This window comes from Filicampus tigris, chromosome 8 (assembly GCF_054856515.1).
Source record: "Filicampus tigris isolate MCC_2025a chromosome 8, RoL_Ftig_1.0, whole genome shotgun sequence".
Classification (NCBI taxonomy): Eukaryota; Metazoa; Chordata; class Actinopteri; order Syngnathiformes; family Syngnathidae; genus Filicampus; species Filicampus tigris.
In genome coordinates, this window is record NC_141224.1 from 15,231,450 (window position 1) to 15,252,755 (window position 21,306).

General features: G+C 38.5%; 1 protein-coding gene across 2 annotated transcripts in view; it reads right to left on the bottom strand.

Annotated features, from left to right (window-relative positions):
- LOC147143896 (F-actin-uncapping protein LRRC16A-like) overlaps window positions 1–21,306 on the bottom strand; it is a 57,754-nt gene that overhangs the window by 22,297 nt on the left and 14,151 nt on the right. For both annotated transcript variants that reach the window (XM_086037973.1, XM_086037974.1), the window contains exons 4-13: window positions 13,785–13,835; window positions 9,391–9,450; window positions 8,403–8,524; window positions 6,826–6,923; window positions 6,605–6,675; window positions 6,370–6,443; window positions 6,166–6,241; window positions 3,389–3,477; window positions 2,677–2,771; window positions 2,176–2,262 (exon numbers count right to left, since the gene is read on the bottom strand). In XM_086037973.1, the coding sequence (XP_085894099.1) occupies window positions 2,176–2,262; window positions 2,677–2,771; window positions 3,389–3,477; window positions 6,166–6,241; window positions 6,370–6,443; window positions 6,605–6,675; window positions 6,826–6,923; window positions 8,403–8,524; window positions 9,391–9,450; window positions 13,785–13,835 (823 nt within the window). The remainder of the gene's footprint in view (window positions 1–2,175; window positions 2,263–2,676; window positions 2,772–3,388; window positions 3,478–6,165; window positions 6,242–6,369; window positions 6,444–6,604; window positions 6,676–6,825; window positions 6,924–8,402; window positions 8,525–9,390; window positions 9,451–13,784; window positions 13,836–21,306) is intronic.

Sequence of the window (21,306 nt, forward strand, 5' to 3'; positions counted from 1 at the left end):
ATGTGTTTAATGCGACTACATTGGGGCGCACGTCTGCTGTGCCCAATGCTAACTAGGGCTGTGCAATTAATCGAAATTCAATTACAATTACGATTATTACACTCCACGATTACAAAATTGGCACAATTGTAAAAAATGATTATCAATATACATTTATATCCAAATTTATATAATTGTTCACACAAAGAAATCGTACTTGAATTTATACATTTTCACCTTTTTTTTTTTAATTTTGTAATAACACATTTTATAAATTTTGTTTGGCCGAAAAGGAACTTACATACGGTAATTGTAGTTTCAAAGAAATATATTTGTCACTATATTTTTTACGTTTAAACATTTTCTTGTTTTATACCAAAAACGAAATTATCGTTTTGAATAATCATGATTTCAATTATTACCAAAATAATTGTGATTATTATTTTTTTCATAATTGAGCAGGCCTAGTGCTAACTGAAGCTGGATTTGAATGGGCTGACGTCAAGCCCATCCGTCATAAAGTGTGGTTGATTGACAGGATGAGCCACTGGAGTTGTAGACGATCGAATAGAAACACGAAAAGGAGAAGGAGAAAGTAAATAATTCAGGGAAGTCACTTAAGATCTAAGAAAATATCAGGAGACGCTCCATGCCAGACAGTGCTGACCTGATTTCCAAACATCACAGTTAATCAACAGTCCAAAGACGGGTGGCAATACACCCAATCTTTTTCCAGGACCAGGTTTAGCAACAAGGCTTGGCTGACGACATGTAGTGTGGCTAATGCTTAATTCTGCTTTCCCTGCCTCCTTTTTAAAACATCACAATCTGGCCCAGCATGGATTAAGACAGAAAAGTCAAAGATACATGAATAAACTGGGATCCACATGGGAAATGGACTGTCTTTTGGAAAAATAAACTTTACTTCTTAAGATTCATGAAGGCTACAGGATAGGTAGTAAGCACAATGAGGAGGTTGACAAACACAGGCACATCCAATCTAAAATACTAAAAATGAAAAATAATAGTCAAATTGGTGCATTTGAACTTGCCCTGTCAGAACAAAATGGCAGTGGCAGCTTGGTGTTTTCAGAGCATTGGTGGATTCTGACTGCTGGCTTTAACCACAGAGTTATTGAGAAATTTTGTATAAACAGTAGAACACTTGATGACATTATAATGTTGCCTATGTAAATACACCGGTGTTGCACACTAGTACATGTTTGCATCCTTTTTAGTTATCTTTTTATGTCTATTTTGGAGTTATAAGACCCTCTGAAGAAAATTTCAAACCAGTTGCCACTGAAATTACTCGTTCAATATAGGTTTAGACTATGTTTTTTTCTCTTCATTTTACAAACAATTAAGAGAGGTATATATTTGTTGAAAGAGGAAAAAATAGCACTTTAGTTTTGAGCATTTCATCCAAAACTGAAGCACCTATCAAACCTTGAAAAAGAACATTACAAATTCTGATCATTTTAAGAATTCCAAACACCAGTGGGAGCTCTTGATATAGTTGTGAGCATTGTGCTATTTGGGAGTTGGGATTATAGATTGAGCCTTGAGCTACAGCATCTGAGCAGGGATCGGTTGAAGCAACGCTACACTGTGGAAAATGAGAGCTCTTTATTGATTGCCCTGGGCCGACGCTGTTTACAGGGCATCCCTCAAGACTGTGTCTCGTGTTGCGGCGGTTACTTTGATGGTAAACCACGATGAAATTTTACCTACAGCCATTACTGATAACACTTGCAAATGACTTAAAAATGATTTATATATATATATAAACAGAAATGTGAAAGTGTTTGCGTGTTGGTATACAATTACCGACAACAATGTTTCCAGCATAACTATGAGGGACTTTTTCTCAACCTGTTTCACACACTCAAGCAGACTGTTATTACTTTATTTCTTTGTTTGCAAATGCTTTTAAATATTGTACTTATAATTAAGTAAAACACATGTGTAAGTAAAACACATTGAGTTTCCTTGTGTATGATATGCACTATATAAATAAAGCTGCCTTGCTTTACCTTGCCATCGGTGCACCGATTTAGACAAACAGAATCTGTAAATTGGATTGGATCATCATCTGCATATGCTAAAATGTTTACCAAGAGGAATAACGTGATGCATTAATCTAATTTATTTTTTAATCCATTTGTTAATTATGGCAGACAAAACAACACATACCTTTGGGTGACAATGAGGTTTTAGAGAAGTTTACATGCTTGAGCCCAGTACGAAGTTTGGCGAACTGAGCACCAAGGGAGGAAATGCCTGCAAGAACACAGCTCATGAAAATGGCGTCAAGAGGTACTTCTCCCTAACCTTCCTTTTTGTATTTTTTTTAAACAGACCACTATCTATTTTACTGTTAGTTTGCAAAAACAATTGGGTTGGCAGTGTATGAATTGTATTTTTCAAATCAACGTTTTTATGAATGATATAACAGCAGCCCCTCCCAAAAGTATTAAAACTTGTCCTCCACCAGTAAAATTGTGCAACAATTTACTTATGGGGGTATTTTTGTTAATGTCTTATATACATATACGATAATGTACAAAGACAATGAATCATTTTATCTAATGCAAAAATATTACAAAATAAATCGTGCTAGTGAAGTGAGTTAAGACTTAAAAAGCAACTTAAATTGATAAATTCTAGTATGAGCATACTGGTTAAACATAATACCTCTGTCCTCCAGTGAGTTGTTGGCAAGATTGATGGTGGTGAGTCCTGAGCTAGGGTTGTGTGCAATGGCAGCAGCGAGTTTCTGGGCAAAATCACTGATGAGACACCAAAAGATATTGTGAGTACATGCCAATACTTCCTAGCTTTAGGCAAAATAAGCATCCTAAACCTGGACAATTAGTCTGACATGTAATAGTAACAGATGATGATCTGAAAACAAAAACTGAACAACGAAACAAGGCCAAATTTAACTGCACCTGGATAAACTTGAATAATAATAATTTTTAAAAAAGATTGGACCCAGAAAAGTCATATAGAGCTGTATTTCCTTCATAGAGCTGACACAGGTAGATGTTCAGCCAATGTAAATACCCTCTGAGAAACAGCTGCATCTGTTCAAGACACATGCACATCATTGTGTGCTCGCTATGTCACTTCTCTGGGTATACTTTGGGCAACATGTTTGAAAGTGTTTGTGTGAAGTTGAATCCCTTCAACCAGAAGAACATCAATGAGATCGAAAGTCATTGATGTTGAACTTGAGAGAGGGCCTGGCTCACAACCCTTTAATGGGGTTGAAGTCCGGGTTAGTAATTCTTAAGAGCCAGAAAATGGCCAGAAGTACTGACTTGTCTGAAATTACTCTATAAACTGACTAGGATGGGGAGGTACTCCCAAGCCTTTTCTCCATACAGTTGACATTTTTACTCACGTTTTGAGTCCCGCGCTATCCAGCACTAACTCCTCAAGTCGAGTGGAGCGAGACACCACTCTAAGGATCTGCTCACAAACATCTGTAGACTTAAGAACAACACACATAGGTTAAATGGATGAGATAAGAAAATCATGAAGGACAGTAATATGAAATGATGAGCGGTTTCACTGTAAATCAAAAAAACAATAGTCACGTTACTCAACTCCATCGGCTCCGAAGCTATCATGTGATTATAAAAGCTAAAATGCAATTAACCAGAAAAACGAAGACCAGAATGATTCAAATAAACAAAATGTGCCTAGGGAAATGTTTCCCTTTAAAAAAAAAAAAGAAGAGAAAACGCTGCTGTTTATGTGAATTAAATCAATAGCAAGTAATTCAATCCGTGGTTCTTTGCAGCCATTAATGTGTGACGAGGAACAACTTGGAACGACAGAGTTCAGTAATTTTTTTTAAAGATTTCAGCGGGACAAAGTTGTCTCCCTGTGGTTGCATCACCACAGGAGACACACGTGGGAGCTAAAGCACTCAATTTAGACAGAATAAAAAATTCAACAGTTGGAAGTACAAGCCCCGCCTAGATGTTCACTGACCCAGTTCACTGTATGCTGCCTCTCACTCCCTCATGCAGACAGTTTAATGTTTTTACAGCCAGTCGCTAATAGCCTGCACGGACACAACAATTTTCCATCGGAATACCAGAACTTTAGTGAACCGTTGTGCTGTTTGTTATTCTTGGTAATTGACAGTCTTGCCATTAGGGGCTGCCTCTCTGGGCCAACAGCCCTGGTGGGGCCAAAACACTGGCAACATTGTCCCACACACTGCCGGAGAAAGTGGGGAGGAGGGCAGAAAAGCAGAGCTGAGGGATAGAAAGATGAAGAGATGGAAGAAAGAGCCTGTTGTTCCCATGTTTATGCCATGAAACGATGAATTACAGAGGGGTTGAGAATGAAAGAGGGCAGGCAAGCAATACCTGAAAATACAGGATAAAAGAAATGAAGTATTAAATGGTGAAAAAATAAAGTCAGTGCCAGTTGGAGACGTCATATGCACTGAACCATTAAGGAGTCATTAAATAAGAGCTCTTTCTGTGCAGGTCGGAGCTGATGACAGCATCACACATGCAAGTTAAACACTTTGTATGCAAGCTACACTTTCATGAGGTCATCTTGACACCGTTTTCTTTTCCCCTCATCAATGTATCTCTAGTCCAGTTCAACAACCTGACTTGAACTCGAACTGAACAGGGCGACTGTATTAAGGGTGAGCAGCCAAATCAAATGTGATAGCGATAAATCATACAGTATGCGCACGTAAAGGAAGTAACAAAAAATGATCTTTTGACTTTTAGATATTTCTTTTTAAATAAGACACATAATGTATTTACCTGAAAATCAGTTCTGCTGTTGAGTGAGGAGAAGATGTGTTTCTCTCCCAGAGATTGCACTCGTTCCTGCTACCTCTTGAATTATTTCATCATCTGGCTCGCCCTGTCCCGCTCCATTGAAATCCAAATTGACCTACATATTTCTATCCTGTTGCTGTTGATTCTCTCTTTTTCCCAACTCTCTTTCTCCTTTGGTACATTAGTGACTGTAGAAGGTGCACAAATGGGGCTTTGCCTTGCAGAAAAGGAAGGGCCTTTCCCAAATTACTTCCTACAAATGTGCAGATCATTGAATTGTTCAAAAGGCCTTAAAGGAAAAGTTGAAATTTCAGGAGCAACTCAACAAGGTGTCGGTGAGATTACATTTACAACTGTGCAAACAAGACACACTTATTCTATGATGTCACGTCAGGTATCCTTAAAAACCCATCACATATTCCTTCAATACAGATAAACAGTCTGGGAAATGCTATGTCCTCTCAAAAGTTGCACACTAAAATAATTGAATAAAGAATTACAGAAGCTGTTCTTTTTCGCTGGTTTTGGTGACCATTTAATACCGGCTAAACCAGGATAGAAAAGGCATACGTTAAACGCTTGAGCGCTTGTGAACGTTTGAGCCTAAATATGCATGTCATGGCATGGTGGAGAGGAAAGGGATTAAATGCAATACAAAGGAACTGGCAATGACGAAGGCATGAGATAATTGTTTGGACTGAGGAAGCTGAGTGTGGTAACTGGTGAGACGGCATGAAGCCTGAAGACAAGACAGCTGGTAATGAAGACCAGCAGGGGGGGCATGGCGCGCCTTTGTCTCATTCTGATCTTGGGAGTCTTATCACATGGGAACATTTGACTGATCCTGAGTCAAATGGCACGAGAGGGACGACATGGGGAAACAAAGGACATAATGCCACGAAACTGTGGGGACAAGACTGGTCATGAAGTGAATTAAATTCAACAAATATGCCCATTACAAAAAAATTATCTTTTGAAAATGTAAACATAAATATTACCAGAAATTTCATTTAACGATTTATTCTGCAGAAACACAAACGGATGAGGAAAAAAGATTACTGTACAATGACCTACCATCGTCACAATTATATCAGTAATGTTTTTCCAAAACCATTTGGATTGCAAATAAACTTCATCAGGAAAGACGTGCAGCCCTAGACAGTGATTCGTTTTAACTCATGACTGAGCAGAGTGAGAATTTGAAGACAAATATGCAATTCACCCCAGGATTGCTGTCTTTTTACTATTTGTGGACATAATGGAGGGACACCTGATTCATGGTCAGCTTAGAAAAATGACAAGAATTGTTGTTTGGAGTCCCTGGACCCACAAACAGATCATCAGTGGTGAGAGAAAGGGAGCTTACCAGCTTGTAGTCCTTAGTGGTGAGCTTGGTGAACCACTGGTTGAACTCGAGGACGGCAATTATGGCCACCAAGTCTCTGAGGAACACAGCATAGGCACGAGAGGGGGAAAAAAAAGGTCACTCACATAATTCATTACAACAATTTAGGCACAGTTGTGTTATTAAATTTTGCATGAGTCTTTGATAGCATTTAAAAACACACACCTGTTCTCTAAATGGCTGAAGTCCTGCAAGTTCAGCTCTCTGGTGTCTTGTGTCAAATAGATGGTGTCCACATCCTGGGAAAAGAATAATCCATTAAAGCTAGTATTTGAGCAAACATCGACCAATTTTGAATTGAATAACTTCCATAATGAACTAAATGTTATGCACTTAAAACGGTTACTAAGGTTGTTTTAGTTATCAGTACTCTGTAACTAATGATGAATTAAATACTGACCCACTGAACCTCTTCTCTATATGGCAGTGACAGCCAGTCACAAACACACTTGTACATCTGAGAAAAGCCACCTGCAGCAGAAGCGAGCGCCAGAAAGACAGAGAGGATTAAATGAATAACTAAAAAGCACAATGCTTCAAAGCTTCACTTTTGCATTTGATTTGTTCTTGCAGTCCTTTCGAGTGTGACATTATGAGTTCTGTGACATCACTGATCCCTACCACATGGTCCCGGGTCAGCAGGTTTGTTGTTCTCCCACAATGTCTGCAGTGAGGTTAGTCTGTCAGCAGGCTCCATGCTGAGCTTCTTCATCACTTTACTAAAATGAGAAAAGAATATTATTTAGTAAGACTTTCTACATACTCACTCTAAGAGTCATTATAGAAAACCTTAACAATGGATAACCGTGATGATGGTGCGGTGTGCCTTAGACTGGTTGTCGGCCAATCTCACGGCACATTCAGACAAACAACCATTCGCTGTTTCACACTCACACTTACAAAAAATTATGTGTTTTCAATTGACAAAGCATGCACGATTTCCGAATGTGGGAGGAAACCGGAGTACCCTGAGAGAACCCTAAGTCATGGGAAGAACATACCAACTCCACACCAAGGCCGGAACCTGTATTTGAACGCACAACCTCTGAATTGTGAGGAAAATGTGCTGCCGTGTAGCCAACCTGTCAAACACTGCACAAATGGCACATTTCCTATTCCCTTTCACATTTGTGGTTTAGCAAATAAATTGTTTTTTTTCATGAAAAAAGTCTTACCTGTCAAAACCATAAATATAACTATATTTATCCTACTAAAGGAAAACAAGGCATGAGAATCAATAAATATATTCCCCAAAACACAGAGGGAGACGTATATTAGACTTTACAAACGGTAAAAAGAGATTTTTTGTTTGTTTGTTTACTTTCCACTAATATCTTGGCAGTAGCTACACGATTGATACATTTGTTTACGATAACATACGACACACAACGTTTGACCTGCTCCCTTCCCTTCCAAGCCAAGACTGTTGAGAAAGTGTTTTTTAATCAACTCTGCTTTTTCATGAACTCAAACGGACTTTGACAATCCCAGTCTTATTGGATCTTAGTGCGGTATCGGATATGGTATGATGATGGTTCATGTCTTACTTACCACCCATTCTAAGTTTTGAATTTGGCTAGGACATATAGCATCGGTCAAGAGTCCCCTTTTGTTCAGCCAGTATATGCTACTCTTGGGTCAAATTCTTCAGAAATTTAATGCTGACTATCATGGCTATGCAGACGATTTTTTTTTTTTTATCCTTTTGCGCATTTTGATGGAAGAATGTCTGAGGCCCATTATTAAGATACCTGGGAACTATTTAAAACTGTTAAAACCACTGCATAATAAGTCTACTTTAAATACTAGTATACATTTAGAGCCACCTTCCCCAAACTTTTTAAGCAGGTACATCATCTCTACTGCACAGACCCTAAACAAAAAGTCAAAACAACGCCTCTGTATCACCAATAAAAGCATGATGTTCAGTCATGCAAATGTAATCAACACAAAACAAAATACAAATGCACTCTTGAATGTGAAAATGTTGCAGGGGAAATCAGAAAGCCATTCATTTTATAAACTATTGATTACATGACTAATTTATCGAGCAAAGATGTCTTAAGACATCATAGTTATACAGCACACCTCAGTAGTACAGGACAGAGCATTAAGCGGTTTGTAAAAAAGCAAATGCAGTGATCGTGTTTCTTTCTCTTAATAATTTGGGACTTTATTGTGACTGTGATTATACCCACCTGGGTGAAAGACCTGGACATATTCTGAGCAGACAGTTTCCGACATGCGCAACCACCTCGTTGACCTCCTCAGTCGAGAGCAGCTTCAGTGAGAAGGAGCCTCGCTCATATTCTACAAACAACTAAAAGGAAAGAAAAAGTGAAATTTGTTATTTTTTCTAGTATAATTTAAAAAAAACTGGATCCCACTTTTTCCACCGCCCGTCGAAAAAGAGTTGAAAGGCAATGGTTAAAAAAAAATATGTCATGTACTGTTACAGTAAAACTGTATGTCCATTTACATTTTATAATCCTTTCTATTGCTATCCATTAATCTTGCCACAGTAATACCCACACATCTGTCCATGCACCAGATAAGTGAAGTATAAGTAAAGATCTTATGACCTTTTCCAAGATGGGCTAACCATTAAAGCATTCGCTCCAATTATGCCGATGATTACACACACGTGTCAGCTCTACAAGGTTAAAATTAGAATAATCCTGGGAAGGTTGTATCCAACAGCTTTAGTCCAAATATTAAGAGTGACATCTTTGAGCATGAGTGGTACAAAGGTTGAGCAGCAAGAATTTAAGATTATCCTATGTCGTAAAGTTGATCATGCCGACAGCTCAAAGGAAGCCAAACATGCTGGCAGCTCAAATGAAGCCAAACTGAAGAGCTCTCCATCTGGAGAAAGTCGATTTCAGAACTTTATTCTCTGATACAGTGAAGGTATGCAATAGCTGATCTTAACTGTGTTTTTACACACTGATCCTCCATGTAAAACTGCGTTTTATTTGTAACAATACTCCCTCAGACCCTTGCTCACGTCATCACATATCCCAGTTACAAACATTCCCTATCCCCCTTGCGGAAGTAGCGCTTGTAATGGCAGGCTTGTGTGCCAGCAGGGTTTGAGTAAGCAGTCACATGTGCTTTTGATATGCCAAATAACCACACAGTCAACTTTATTTTTGTGTACTCGTACGTGAGTGAGATGTCCTGTACCTGTTTTGCCTTATTACAGGTAATGCCCTGGATCTCCAGGTAATTAAAGGAGTGTTCCACCTAAACACAAAAGAGAAAAATACATTTGCAAGGGTGAAATATAATGTACGAAAGTGAAGAAGGTAAACGTTTCAGAGGAACATACTTGAAACCAATGTTTGTGTGTGAACTCATGACTACTTTGGAGTAAAAATACTGTGATAGTTGTCTCAATAACAAGACTTGACAGTGACTTTCAGAAGAATGTGCGTAAAATAATGTTTTGTCCATATATACAGTAATAGGTTCAAAGATCTTTTCTTGTTTCTATTGTACACACTATACCCCTGAAATAAAATGTGTTTTAGTGGCTAGAAGACACATTTGTTCATGTAAAACAAAACTAAAAAACATAAAATAAAAAAAATACAACAAAAGCCATAGTCTGCTTTTGCATACCAAAAAAGGACAAAACAAAAAATATCCTCAAAATGATAGTGGGGGAATCTTGGCGCCTGAGACTGTTTATATTACCTTAAGTAAGCAAGCAAGTAAGTTCCCGCACTTGCATCTCACATACACAGCGCCTGAAGGCAGGCCAAGAAGCCAGAGCAGACAATTCCAGGTGGGAGTTGACTTTCTGAGGATTGGCTCACAGATGAGAGGGGGAAGACGATAAGCAGACTGTCTGCTGTCTGTCTCTACTTGTGTGTGTTTTTTATGAAGGTCTGTGCTTCTCACCAATGTTGTGGCTACAGCGCAAAAATTGTACAACAAAAACACTATCATCAGCATTCCATCATTTAATTCTCTGTATTATCATAGATTACCAATATACAATAGTGGGCCTCAAATGATGAATTTAATTGGTTCAGTGAGCCTGTTTGTAACCCAAATTGTTTGTAAATCGAGGTAATGTTTAAGGAAGACAAAAAGGGGAGGAGGTCTACAACTCCTCCTCAATTGAAAAAGTTTTCTTCCATAATAACACGTGGAAATTCAGAATATTAAAAAAAAAATAAATAAAAATACCATCAACAATTGCTCATAGGCAATACAGAATGGGTACAAAAGTAAGCGTGTATGGTACTATTATTTATAATGCTAACTATTTACAGCATGTCACAATATGTGGCACATATTGTTGCCATAGTAGCTCAACTGATTTCCGGCCAATGTTGCAGGAACATGCTGACACACTAAAACATCCTACTGAGAGATGACCGAATGCATTAGCGTTTGCATGGCTCACTCATTTGTCCATTGTCCACCTGCCACTACTGTATGCAAACAGATTAGTTTAAAGAGAAAATATAAATTATGATAAATAATGCCCAGTTAATTGCAGCATACATTTAAAAAACAAAACAAAACAAAACAACAACAAAAAAACACATATGAAAGCAGCGATTGGCGTGACAAATAATGGGTGGGACAATATTTGTGTGTTTGGAAAGAGATTCGTTTGTGGAATCTGAGATGTGCACAACCAGAAAAGCCCATCGAGTGTGTAAGAATGAGCCAGAGGGGGTATTTGAAGACATGGGAATACAAGTAGAAGTGAATGGGGGGGTTCGTGCTTTACAATACCTTGACATCGAGATCATGAGAAGAGCAACACACATTAAATCCAGCTCTTCTTTTGTCCTTAAAATACAACTATATTAATACTGGAAATGAGCTGCATATTAAACAGAGTGCCATTTGAGCCTAGCAGCCAATCTTCATTTTCTGTCGACTCATCATCACTGTAATATAGATTTTATGTTTAAAAAAAAAAATCAATGCCCCAAGATTTACTGTAACACTCAGCTCTTTTTAAATCAGTACAGCAGACTTCATCTTTAATTAAGCTACACAGCAACGTGGACCGCCACACACGTGGTTCGGCACCCGACGATTTACCTATTTGTGGATTTTTTTTTTTTCACTATTTTTAATCATTTTTTAATATTTTGTTGTTTTTTTATTTTGGTGGAGAGCCAACTCCAGTTTTTCATGGAAAAGCCATGGCAAAGGTTTATTAGCGTTTTTGGAAGAATTTTTGGGGCTTACATTTTTTTTCTCCTCAGTCCATTTATTTCAGTGGCCATCAGTTATACACAGATTTTCACAATTCACGGGAGAGCCTGCATGGTCCCTATCATCCCAACAAATAGTGGGGTACACTGTACTTAAAATCTGTATCTTAAGCCCCCCTTGGATACAGCCAAAAATATTTTTCGTTTAAACTAAACAAGCTACTCGCCAAACCACCTGAAAAAGTAAATGCACACAAAGGAAACTGAACAAAACATGATCTTCAGCTGCAGGCAAACGTTCTTTGATGCAGCATGCTCTTCAGAAACAGACAGTGTAGGTTATCCCTGTTGACCTTTGACCCACTACTGAGCGAGGGGAGAAGTGAGAGCAAGAAGTATAATGGATTTAGGAAGAAAGCGGTCAGGATGAGAGTGATAATATAGAATGAAATGCTGAAAGGACATCGGAGCAGAGGTGGTCTGACTGAGGGGATGTGGGTTCTGGCCTTGGAAGTACTTTTGATTGAGTAGTTCATGAATCAGTGGTCTAACTCGTAGACATGATAATGAACAAACAAAAGAACAGTTGCACTGCCTAAATAAACATTCCCAAAATGTGAATGGCACAAAAGAGGGTTAATATGAATTAGGGCTGGGGAAAACGTCGACCAACTCAGTTGTGTCGACCACAAAAATTTGGTTGAAACAAAAATGAAACTTTTTAGACTTTTATATTTTTAATAATTAAAAAAAAAAAGGCCATCCAGAACCAATGTTTGGCCACTTTCGTGTGTGATCTCTCAGAAGGTAGAAAAATAATCATTTTACGTATCACTGCAAAGCGGAACTGGCGGATCTTGGACACTTGAACATGAGAATGTGACCAGCGTGACAAGTCGGTATCTTTCTTGTGGATGCCTATTTCTCGAGTAATCGACGGAACAACTGATAGGATAATCGATTCTAAAAAGATTTGTTTGTGACTGCTCTAATGACGTGTATGGACTCACTAGACAGTACGTCACTTGTAATGCAACCAATCAATCGCTTCTCAATGAGATGGGGGGAAGCTATTCAACCTGCATGCGTGTGATCTGGTTCTCTGTGTGTGTAAATATACACAGTACAGCAAAGTGTAAATTGAATTCCCCCTTGAGGGATTATAATCAGTAAAAAAGATATGGAGGCAAGAGTCTAACTAACATTAACCCCTAACACTAACACTGTTCAATGTATTCCTGGAGGACAACTCAACTCAACGCAACTCAACATTATCTAATCACCACTGACATCAAATTGAACAAAACCTAATTGAAACAAATCTAAAACTATAGCAGGAGCAATTTTAAAGTGGAAGTCAACCCCCAAAATTCTTTGGAATAATATGTTCTATAAGGCCTGCACTAGTCTAAACACGGCATTCTAATTAATATTGAGTTTGTGGAATATGACTTAAGCAACAAAATCCACCTGTTTTCAGCCATCTCAGGGGGCGGCCATCTTGTCACTTCTATCGACTGAAAATTACCTCACAGTTGCTCAGGGTTCAGCCAATGACCAATCACGGCTCACCTGCTTTTTGAAACTGAGCCATGATTGGCCGTTATCCGAGCATGTAATTTTTAGTCAATAGAAGTGACAAAATGGCCGACCCGTGAGATAGCTAAAATGGGTGGATTTTGCTGCTTAAATCATATTCCACAAACACAATATTAGAATGCCATGTTTCGACTAATGGGCCTGCACAGAACATATTCTTGTAAAGAATTTTTTTCCCTTTAAACATGTCTGTTCGACTACTTGCACTTTGAAGAACCAAACGGCACATTTGAACAACGCTCTGAGTTTCCTAAACGGCACATTTGAACAACGCTCTGAGTTTCCTAACAGTCGGAGTGATGCACGGTCGGATAATATTTACAAAGGCACACAGGGTTAGGGGACAGGGATTTAAGGTGTGAGTTCGAGCTCTACTGTTCTTAGTCTCGGTTTTTGTAAAACAAATTTCCCCCCAAAATACAACTTAAAACTCTGGAGCACTTTATGTTTATGTTCTTCTTCGTGATGCATTTTTTGGACTGGTGCATGTGAGTTATAATCCAGAGCTACTGATAGTCCAAAAATGATGGTACTGATAAGACTGCGTTACATGCGGCATTCCATTGACTATTTTCCAGTAGATTAAAAAACAAAACCAAACAAAACAAAAAAACAACAGACTTGCCAAACAGCTGTGTAGTTACACATGTAGCATGTTGACGCATCATTACAGTGTCGACGGCATTTTAAAAAGATACACTACACCCACGCGCACCAAAATAAAGACGACAATGCAATATTTTTCATGTTTTGTCCTATTTTCGAAAAGTTTGACGTCAACTTTGTTCCTCTTACCTTGGTGGGAATGCGTGCAGTCAGGAGGTACGCTCGATGGGACGCAAGAGCCTGAGAGAAAGAATAGAATGGAAAATGATGAGTCTGTGCCTGTAAATATATGCTCTTTAAGCGGTAAATACACAGCGTGAGCAGCACTCAAAAGGAAGTGATACAGAACACAAGCAAGCTCTTCTGTTGACTCATCAGGATAAAAATGCTTGTGACTGGGAAAAATCTTGTCAAAGACAAAAAACAATGTATTGTAATTCTCTGCGGACATTGTAATTCTCTGCGCAACATCTATTGTCCTTTATTGAAGATGTAATGTACATTATAAACTAACTTCTTTGTTGGTGCTTGAACTCATTCAGCGTTTGTAGAACTAGCTTCTCTTACCAGACTACACAGGAAACCTGAGGATGGGCAGGCACACATGAAACGCATACACTTAACATTCCTATGCAGACAATCCGCCTTGAAAGGTCATTGTATGTTATTGAGATGCTGACAGAGCATGACATTGTTACAAGAGGGATTTGAACAAATCGTGAATTCTGTAGCCTCTTTGTCACACAATTGTGTATATTGTCATTATTGATGAGATTCTGATCTTAAAGCGCAAGTCAAAGCCAAAATGTTCTTCAGAAGAAAATGTTCTATGCAGGCCTACTAGTTGAAAGATGGTATTCTGATTAATATTGTATTAGTGTAATTTGAGTTAAGCAGTAAAATCCACCCGTTTTTGTCCATCACAGGGGGCGGCCATTTTTCCACTTGCTGATGACTGAAAATAACATCACAGTTGCTCAGATATTGACCAATCATGTCTCAGCTTCACAAAACAGGTGAGCTGAGATTGGTCATTACCTGAGCCCTGAGCAATTATGACGTCATTTTCAGTTGACAGAAGTGACAAAATGGTCGCCCCCTGAGATAGCTAATAACAGGTGGATTTTGCTGCTTAACTCATTCCACAAACGCAACATTACTCATAATGCCGTGTTTAGACTAGTGAAGGCGGATAGAAAATAATGCAAAGAAATATTTGGGATTGACTTCCCCCTTCAAACAAAACCCGCAACCATAAAGAGCTATGACCTTTGCAACAATTGCAACAAGAACAATTAGACAAAGCAAACGGTTTTAGATTATAACCCTAATTGTATGTGCCGATGGCTTTATCTCTGTCTGCCAGATATTTCCTTTTCAAAACAAATATGGTGGATGCATACTCCAATATGACCTTTAAATAAATTCCTGAGGCACTGTCATAGAGAAAACAGACGTTAAGAAGCATTTTTATTCTTCGTGAATCTGCAACGTTGAAATCAATCCTGTTTTTCCCCTCACTAAACTCATTCAGTACCAGACTTTTTCAACATAAATATGTCATTGGGATAGAATGAGTTAAAATTTCAAGCCCTTTGGAGACCCCCAAAGGTGAAACATGTGATCTTTAAAACCTGTCAACCCTTTAGTTCAACACAGCCTGTTAGCATAGTTAATATACTGGAGTCATATTCATAATGAATGTACAAAAGTAGACAACGAGAAGACAAGAAAGCAGATGGGAATGGGATGACAGGTATTACAGCCCGTATCTCACTAAGCGGCGAAGGTTTGCGACCGCAGTGAATGTTGCTTTTTCATCAGTGAATATTCAAGGTCGCAATGACATTTGCCAAGTTTTACAAACAGACTTTCTTGTCGCAACCTTACCTTGATAGTCTTGAGATTTCATTGTACCCTGCACATATTCAAGACACACTGTGCCAGATGAAGGGAATCATCCCTTGAACATAACAGAGCCTCCTCCATTGTTGGGACAGTGTTCTTTTCTTGGTATGCTTTCTTTTTGCATTAGTGAACAGAGTTTGCCTTGGCAAAACATTCTAGTCTTGTCTCATCTGTCCATAGTAAATTCTGCCAGAAACTGTGGCTTGGCAACATGTAGTTTGGCAAATACCAGTCTAGCTTTTTTATTATTAATTTTTAACAGGGGTGTCCACTTTGTCTCCAACAACAACGGATGGTGGGACCGGGGACTGATATACCTTGACCTTGGACTTCACCTTAAAGTTCTTTGGAAGTTGTTTTGGCCACTTTTCTTACCATTTGTATTATCTGTCTATTCTCTATTCAGTTTATCATCAATTTCCTTCCAGCAGCCATGTCCAGGGAGGTTAGCTAAAAATTTCTCAACATATTTCGGAGTAATATTTGCAATTTTAGTCAGAGGAACATCAAGCTGCTTGGAGATGGGCTTGTAGCCTTTACCTTTAATGTGCGTGTTTCCTTTGAATCTCCTCAGACAACTCTCTCCTTTGCTTCGTGGGTCCAGGTGTAGTGTGGTGACCACCATGTCACCAGACAGCAGAGTGACTACGTATCACCCTTTACATATTTTAGGCCGACTGACTGATTAGAAGTTTGAAGACAACTGTGGTGCTAATCAGGCCACCCCCAACCCTTGGATGAACATGCAAATCATTTTAAATCTTTTCTAGGGGTACCATCATTTTGTCCAAGTCTGTTTCACGAGTTCTTTTTTATTACTTCTGTTGAACAATTTAAAAGCAATGTCTGTTTGTCATTGGTTAATTGTCATTATATTTCTACTTATTATTACTTTTGTCAGAGTAGTAATTTATGTGACCAGGTTTTTGTTTCATTGACAGTGGGGTACGAACAATTTTGTCCATATATGTGCATCATTGTCTCTTTGGCCTTACACATTACTGACATTGTCCGATTCTGGTGGTTTTGATTGTAAAAAAACTTGTGCTACACCTTTTAAAATATTACAATTCACTGTACATTACAAATCGTATAACAGAAATGCTTGTTTTTTTAAACGGAAATTTTACTATGATCCAAATAAAACTGTTTACCATACTGTGCACACACAAAAAACTGGAAAAGCCACATTCAAAGCTCAGCAACTCTATCTTTACAAACATAGAATTGTCCATACAGTTCTTGTTTTGGCTGTAGTGGTGCATCTTTTTGACTGAGTGCACTAATAAAATGATGAATATCACTGAAACATCTTGAACCCCAACAAAGGGACCGTGACAGACACTATCCAGTACGTCTGAGTACGTGAGTGTCTGCTCTCCATTCACAGCGTCAGCATGACTTAATTATTCTTTTTGTCTAACTGTCAAACCCTCTAGATGCACACAATGGGTTTCTATGGTTACAATTGAGCCAGGGTTATTCACAAATTTGAGAACACAAACACTGTATTTCGACAAACAGTCACACATGAGAGTGGCCATTGCGGTGTCAAGTCTTGCCTGAGAATGTCAATGAGTTTTCGCTTCCCTGAGCATCTCATCATGGTGCTCAACAGTTGGCACATACACAGGAAATATTTCACCGCAAACCAACACTTCCCTTCTTGAAAATGCTTTTGTCTCTCCATCTTGTTTTAGGGTGCCATTGACGCTCCATTATTGGAGCTATACACCATTTGGCACTAGTTTGTGTAATGGAGACTCATAAATTAGCAGACTGATTTAGTAAAAAAGAATTCATATTAGTTAATATTTTTTATTAGTTTGAAAAAATATACATACATATAAATATATGTTATTTAAATTAATACAAAAATATTTGTTACACAATTTACTAATGTGTCGGGTTGACAAAAAATATGAATAAATCACATGACTAGTGAGACAATGTACAGCTTATGAATGTACCACAGCACATGTGAAAGTTACAATTCAGCATTTAGCTGTCATGCTGCACAAAAACAGAAGGAGTTATAATTGGAAGTCAGCACCAAGTATAAGTGCTTTTAAATCTAGGTTTAAAAATATACTTCCCACCCACGACCCTCCCCACCCCTGCAAAAGGAAGTTTGAAGTGTACCGATTGTCCAATGTGCTGAAATTACACATGCAGACAAGGAAATGCAGACTTGAAAGGAGTTTTGTTATAGGTGATATGGCATGACTATTCATTTTTATTTATCCAGGTAAGGCAATTGATTCTCATTTGCAATGTCGAACTGGCTAAAAACGTTTTCTTGTCATGGCGCCTCACGCACGCCTGCGCAGATTTTACAGTCCAAATGGCAACTCCAATGTTGCTCTCTCCTATTTAGACAAGCTGTGTAATTTTGATGTAGTGTGGTGCAGTTCTCAATGGGAAACCATATCATCATTCATCTGCCCACTCTGTTGTGTTGTGACCGGAAATATGCCTAAATACGGGGGATCCGTTATCTTTGTCTTGAAACGAAAAATAAACCAATTGCTTTTACTTTGGAAAACAATGATCAACATTTCCAGTGTCTATTACTTGATATGTTATGGACCAAACCAGTAACTGAATCAATTTGTGTCAATTTGAAATAACGTCATGTTTTTGAATAAAGGTATGGAAATTAAAGCTTTTTTAATTTTTTTAATTTTAACTTATAAATTAGCTCTATTCAACCCATGTGAAACTCGCGAAAATCCAGGTTGGCACTCAGCACTGAATGGATATCAGTACTTTCAGCCACTGGATACTGATCGAGCAGATCAAGGCGTTTCTTTGTAGAAGAGTATCATCCTGCAGGGTGTCCTTTAAGAACGCTGTGCGTGTTTTGTTTACAAAGATAAGGAACTATCCCAATCATTCATCAGCATACCAGCCAGACGCAGTAGGGGGGAGGTCTGTGTGTGTAGTAGCCCTGTACGCATTGTTGGCCAAGGTTTCTTTTATTTTTTTATTATCTTTTTAATTTATTGAGCACAGAACATAAAGATGGTAGAGACAAAACTGCAAGAAAGTAATCAAGAGGTCGATATGGAGTTAATTTACAGCGCTAACAAGACAAAGGCTGAAGAAAAACAAGTGTTACTCCAGGTTGGATCCACAATGCTTTGAAGAGGGGACAGTCGGGAAATACGTCAAAGGAAGGAATGACAGAGACAAAGGCAGAGTAAAAGGAAAAGACGGGGAGGGAGGGGAATCTTTCTGATGTTGGCAGTACAGCAGAGGTTTCCCTCTGGAGAAAGCATCAGTCAACACCAACAACACACATTAGTAGAGCTATCTTTACTGAAACACTGATAAAACATACCCCGTACCCTAACCTTCAAAACTAAATGCAGAATTTCAAACCTTAAGAGGAACAACAACCCCTTAACCCATTTACTGCCAGATATTTTCAGACCCCTTTTACCCTAACATTTGAAAAAAATAGAAAAAAAAATACAAATAATTCCTGGTCTTAAATGGCTAGACAGTGAAAAGACAAGTACATTTGTTAATAGCAGTGAATGAGTTAATAAACCACATGTTCAGATCAGTTCATTAAAGTACGATTCAGAATGGTCAATCCAGATTTGGCTTTTCACCGCTGAGTGTGTGGGCAAGCTGGCAACGCTTAACCAGCTTAACAAGATAGCACCACGAGTGTGTCGCTTGCTAAAGAGGAACACGACACGGTACGCTGCTATGCGCTGACATTACCTGTGAACAAGAAACACAAACAGCTTTGAATCCCCTCTCCAAAATATCCCACACTACTTATCAAATGATGCTCTTTGTTATCTGACTCATCTACTGTGGAAATGGAGTGAGAATGCAGTCTACCTAACAATGACAGCAAAGTGTCAAACTACCCAACATTACTATAGGGGCCATAAATATAGATCAAATGATCATTGAGGAAAAAAATTACCATACAAATGTATTGTTTAACATTAGATCCTCATTCCGTATTAATGCTTATACATAGAGGCCAATTTGTGGAAGGCATTTTCAACAGACAAAATGACAGTGAATATGTAATAACCTGATGAATTAACCCATGAAGGACGGGAGGCGGGAGCGCTTAACCGCGTTTCTACCACTAAATACGGGAGCGCTGTTGCGTGTTTCTCCATTTTAAAGCCGGAGAGTGTATACTTCATTTTCTTTTTTCAATCCAATTCTTGGTCTCTTAGCCAATGAAATGCATCAGAATATACATGTGATGGTGTGTGAGTTGTCGGACCATGGGGTTTTTTTGAGGCGTAATGGCGGACGCCGTCAATCATGGTAGCTCTGCCGTATGTCAACGCAGTGATATAGACGACACGCTCGCGGAACTTAAAGCCGTGAAACCATCCAAACGTGATGTATGGTTAAGCTATATGTCCGTAGACAATGACGATTTCAACATATTTGTGAGAGAATACAGCATGGTAATTACTACTCTATATTTTTTTTTAATTAAAAATAGTGCTTCACTTGCATATTTGTTTGAAACAGTAAAGATTAATAAACTTGTGCCTGTGTGAAAGCCACATGTCTAAGCTCTCAAATTCTTTTGGAATTATGTTATGTTATCTGGTACAGGGGCTGAGATATTAATTATTTTGTAGGTGGCGAAAATGTCAGGTTTTCAAGGGTGACTCCAAATACGACCGTAGGTATTAGAGAGATGTCTCACGAGGGGCTTCAGGCTTTAATGGGTTAAATACACCAGTACTTATCTAACATGCAGAGAACCCGTTTACATGCATTGTATGTATGCATGAATAATTTCACATTCAGTAATTTGTGAAAAATGTATATATGGTACTATCGCCCAGTGTCCAGGAGAATCCCTCCTCACGCTCAGAGGGGAACTAGTATGTAAGTGAATGCTGAACAGTACGAAAGATGATCTGAACTATTGTTTCAGGCAGTGGACCTGAATAACCTGTCACTCTGTGAATTCTTTGGCGATTGCTGTTCAGCGAGCTGTTTGGTCACAGTATCTTTCTCATTCCGAATGTACGCTGGCAGACTTTCGGGACACGCTCCCGCCGACTACAGAGACTGTGGCTGGCTGCAGACACACAGACTGCTGCTCTGATCGTGTCATTCTTAAACTACTGCGACTGAAATAGCTGAAACATTACATATACATAGTACAGTATAAAACTATTGCAGTGTGATCAGATCACGACAACTCTACTTCAAAGCCAACCTGAAAAGTACTCATCCAGACATAATGGCAGGAAAAGCACACCGGAAAAGTCACATCATTACGTTCTCTCTCTTGGGTTTTCACAGTTTTGACAGAAAGTGTCATGCTAATAATTAACTAAACCGATTGTTTGCATATGTCAGTCGAGACAGTGCACAAATGTCATTTTGGTCCAATCAATGATGACTGTGGCTACGACCTACAAACCTCATTCAATTGCAGCTAATGAGAGCAGACTGAGAGTGTATCAAGCAGTTAATAGGAAAACAACATATTTTACGTACCATAGTCCACCACTCATGTCAGGCAAGTAGCATTTGTAATAAAATCAATGTCCAAATTTTCCAACACGCTATAAAGCCATTTGGATTGTAATGAGAAAAGTTACATTTACCTAGACCAGCAAATTTCACAAACTATGTTATCTTGTTAAATCTATTCATTGGCTCAGTCTGAATACATTCAATAAAAAATGTGTATGTGTATTCTGTATTTTGGTACATTCTAAAAACACTCACACAATCAGAGGATTGGAACAACAAGACAAGAAACACAAATTAAATCACTCATCAATCAATACCG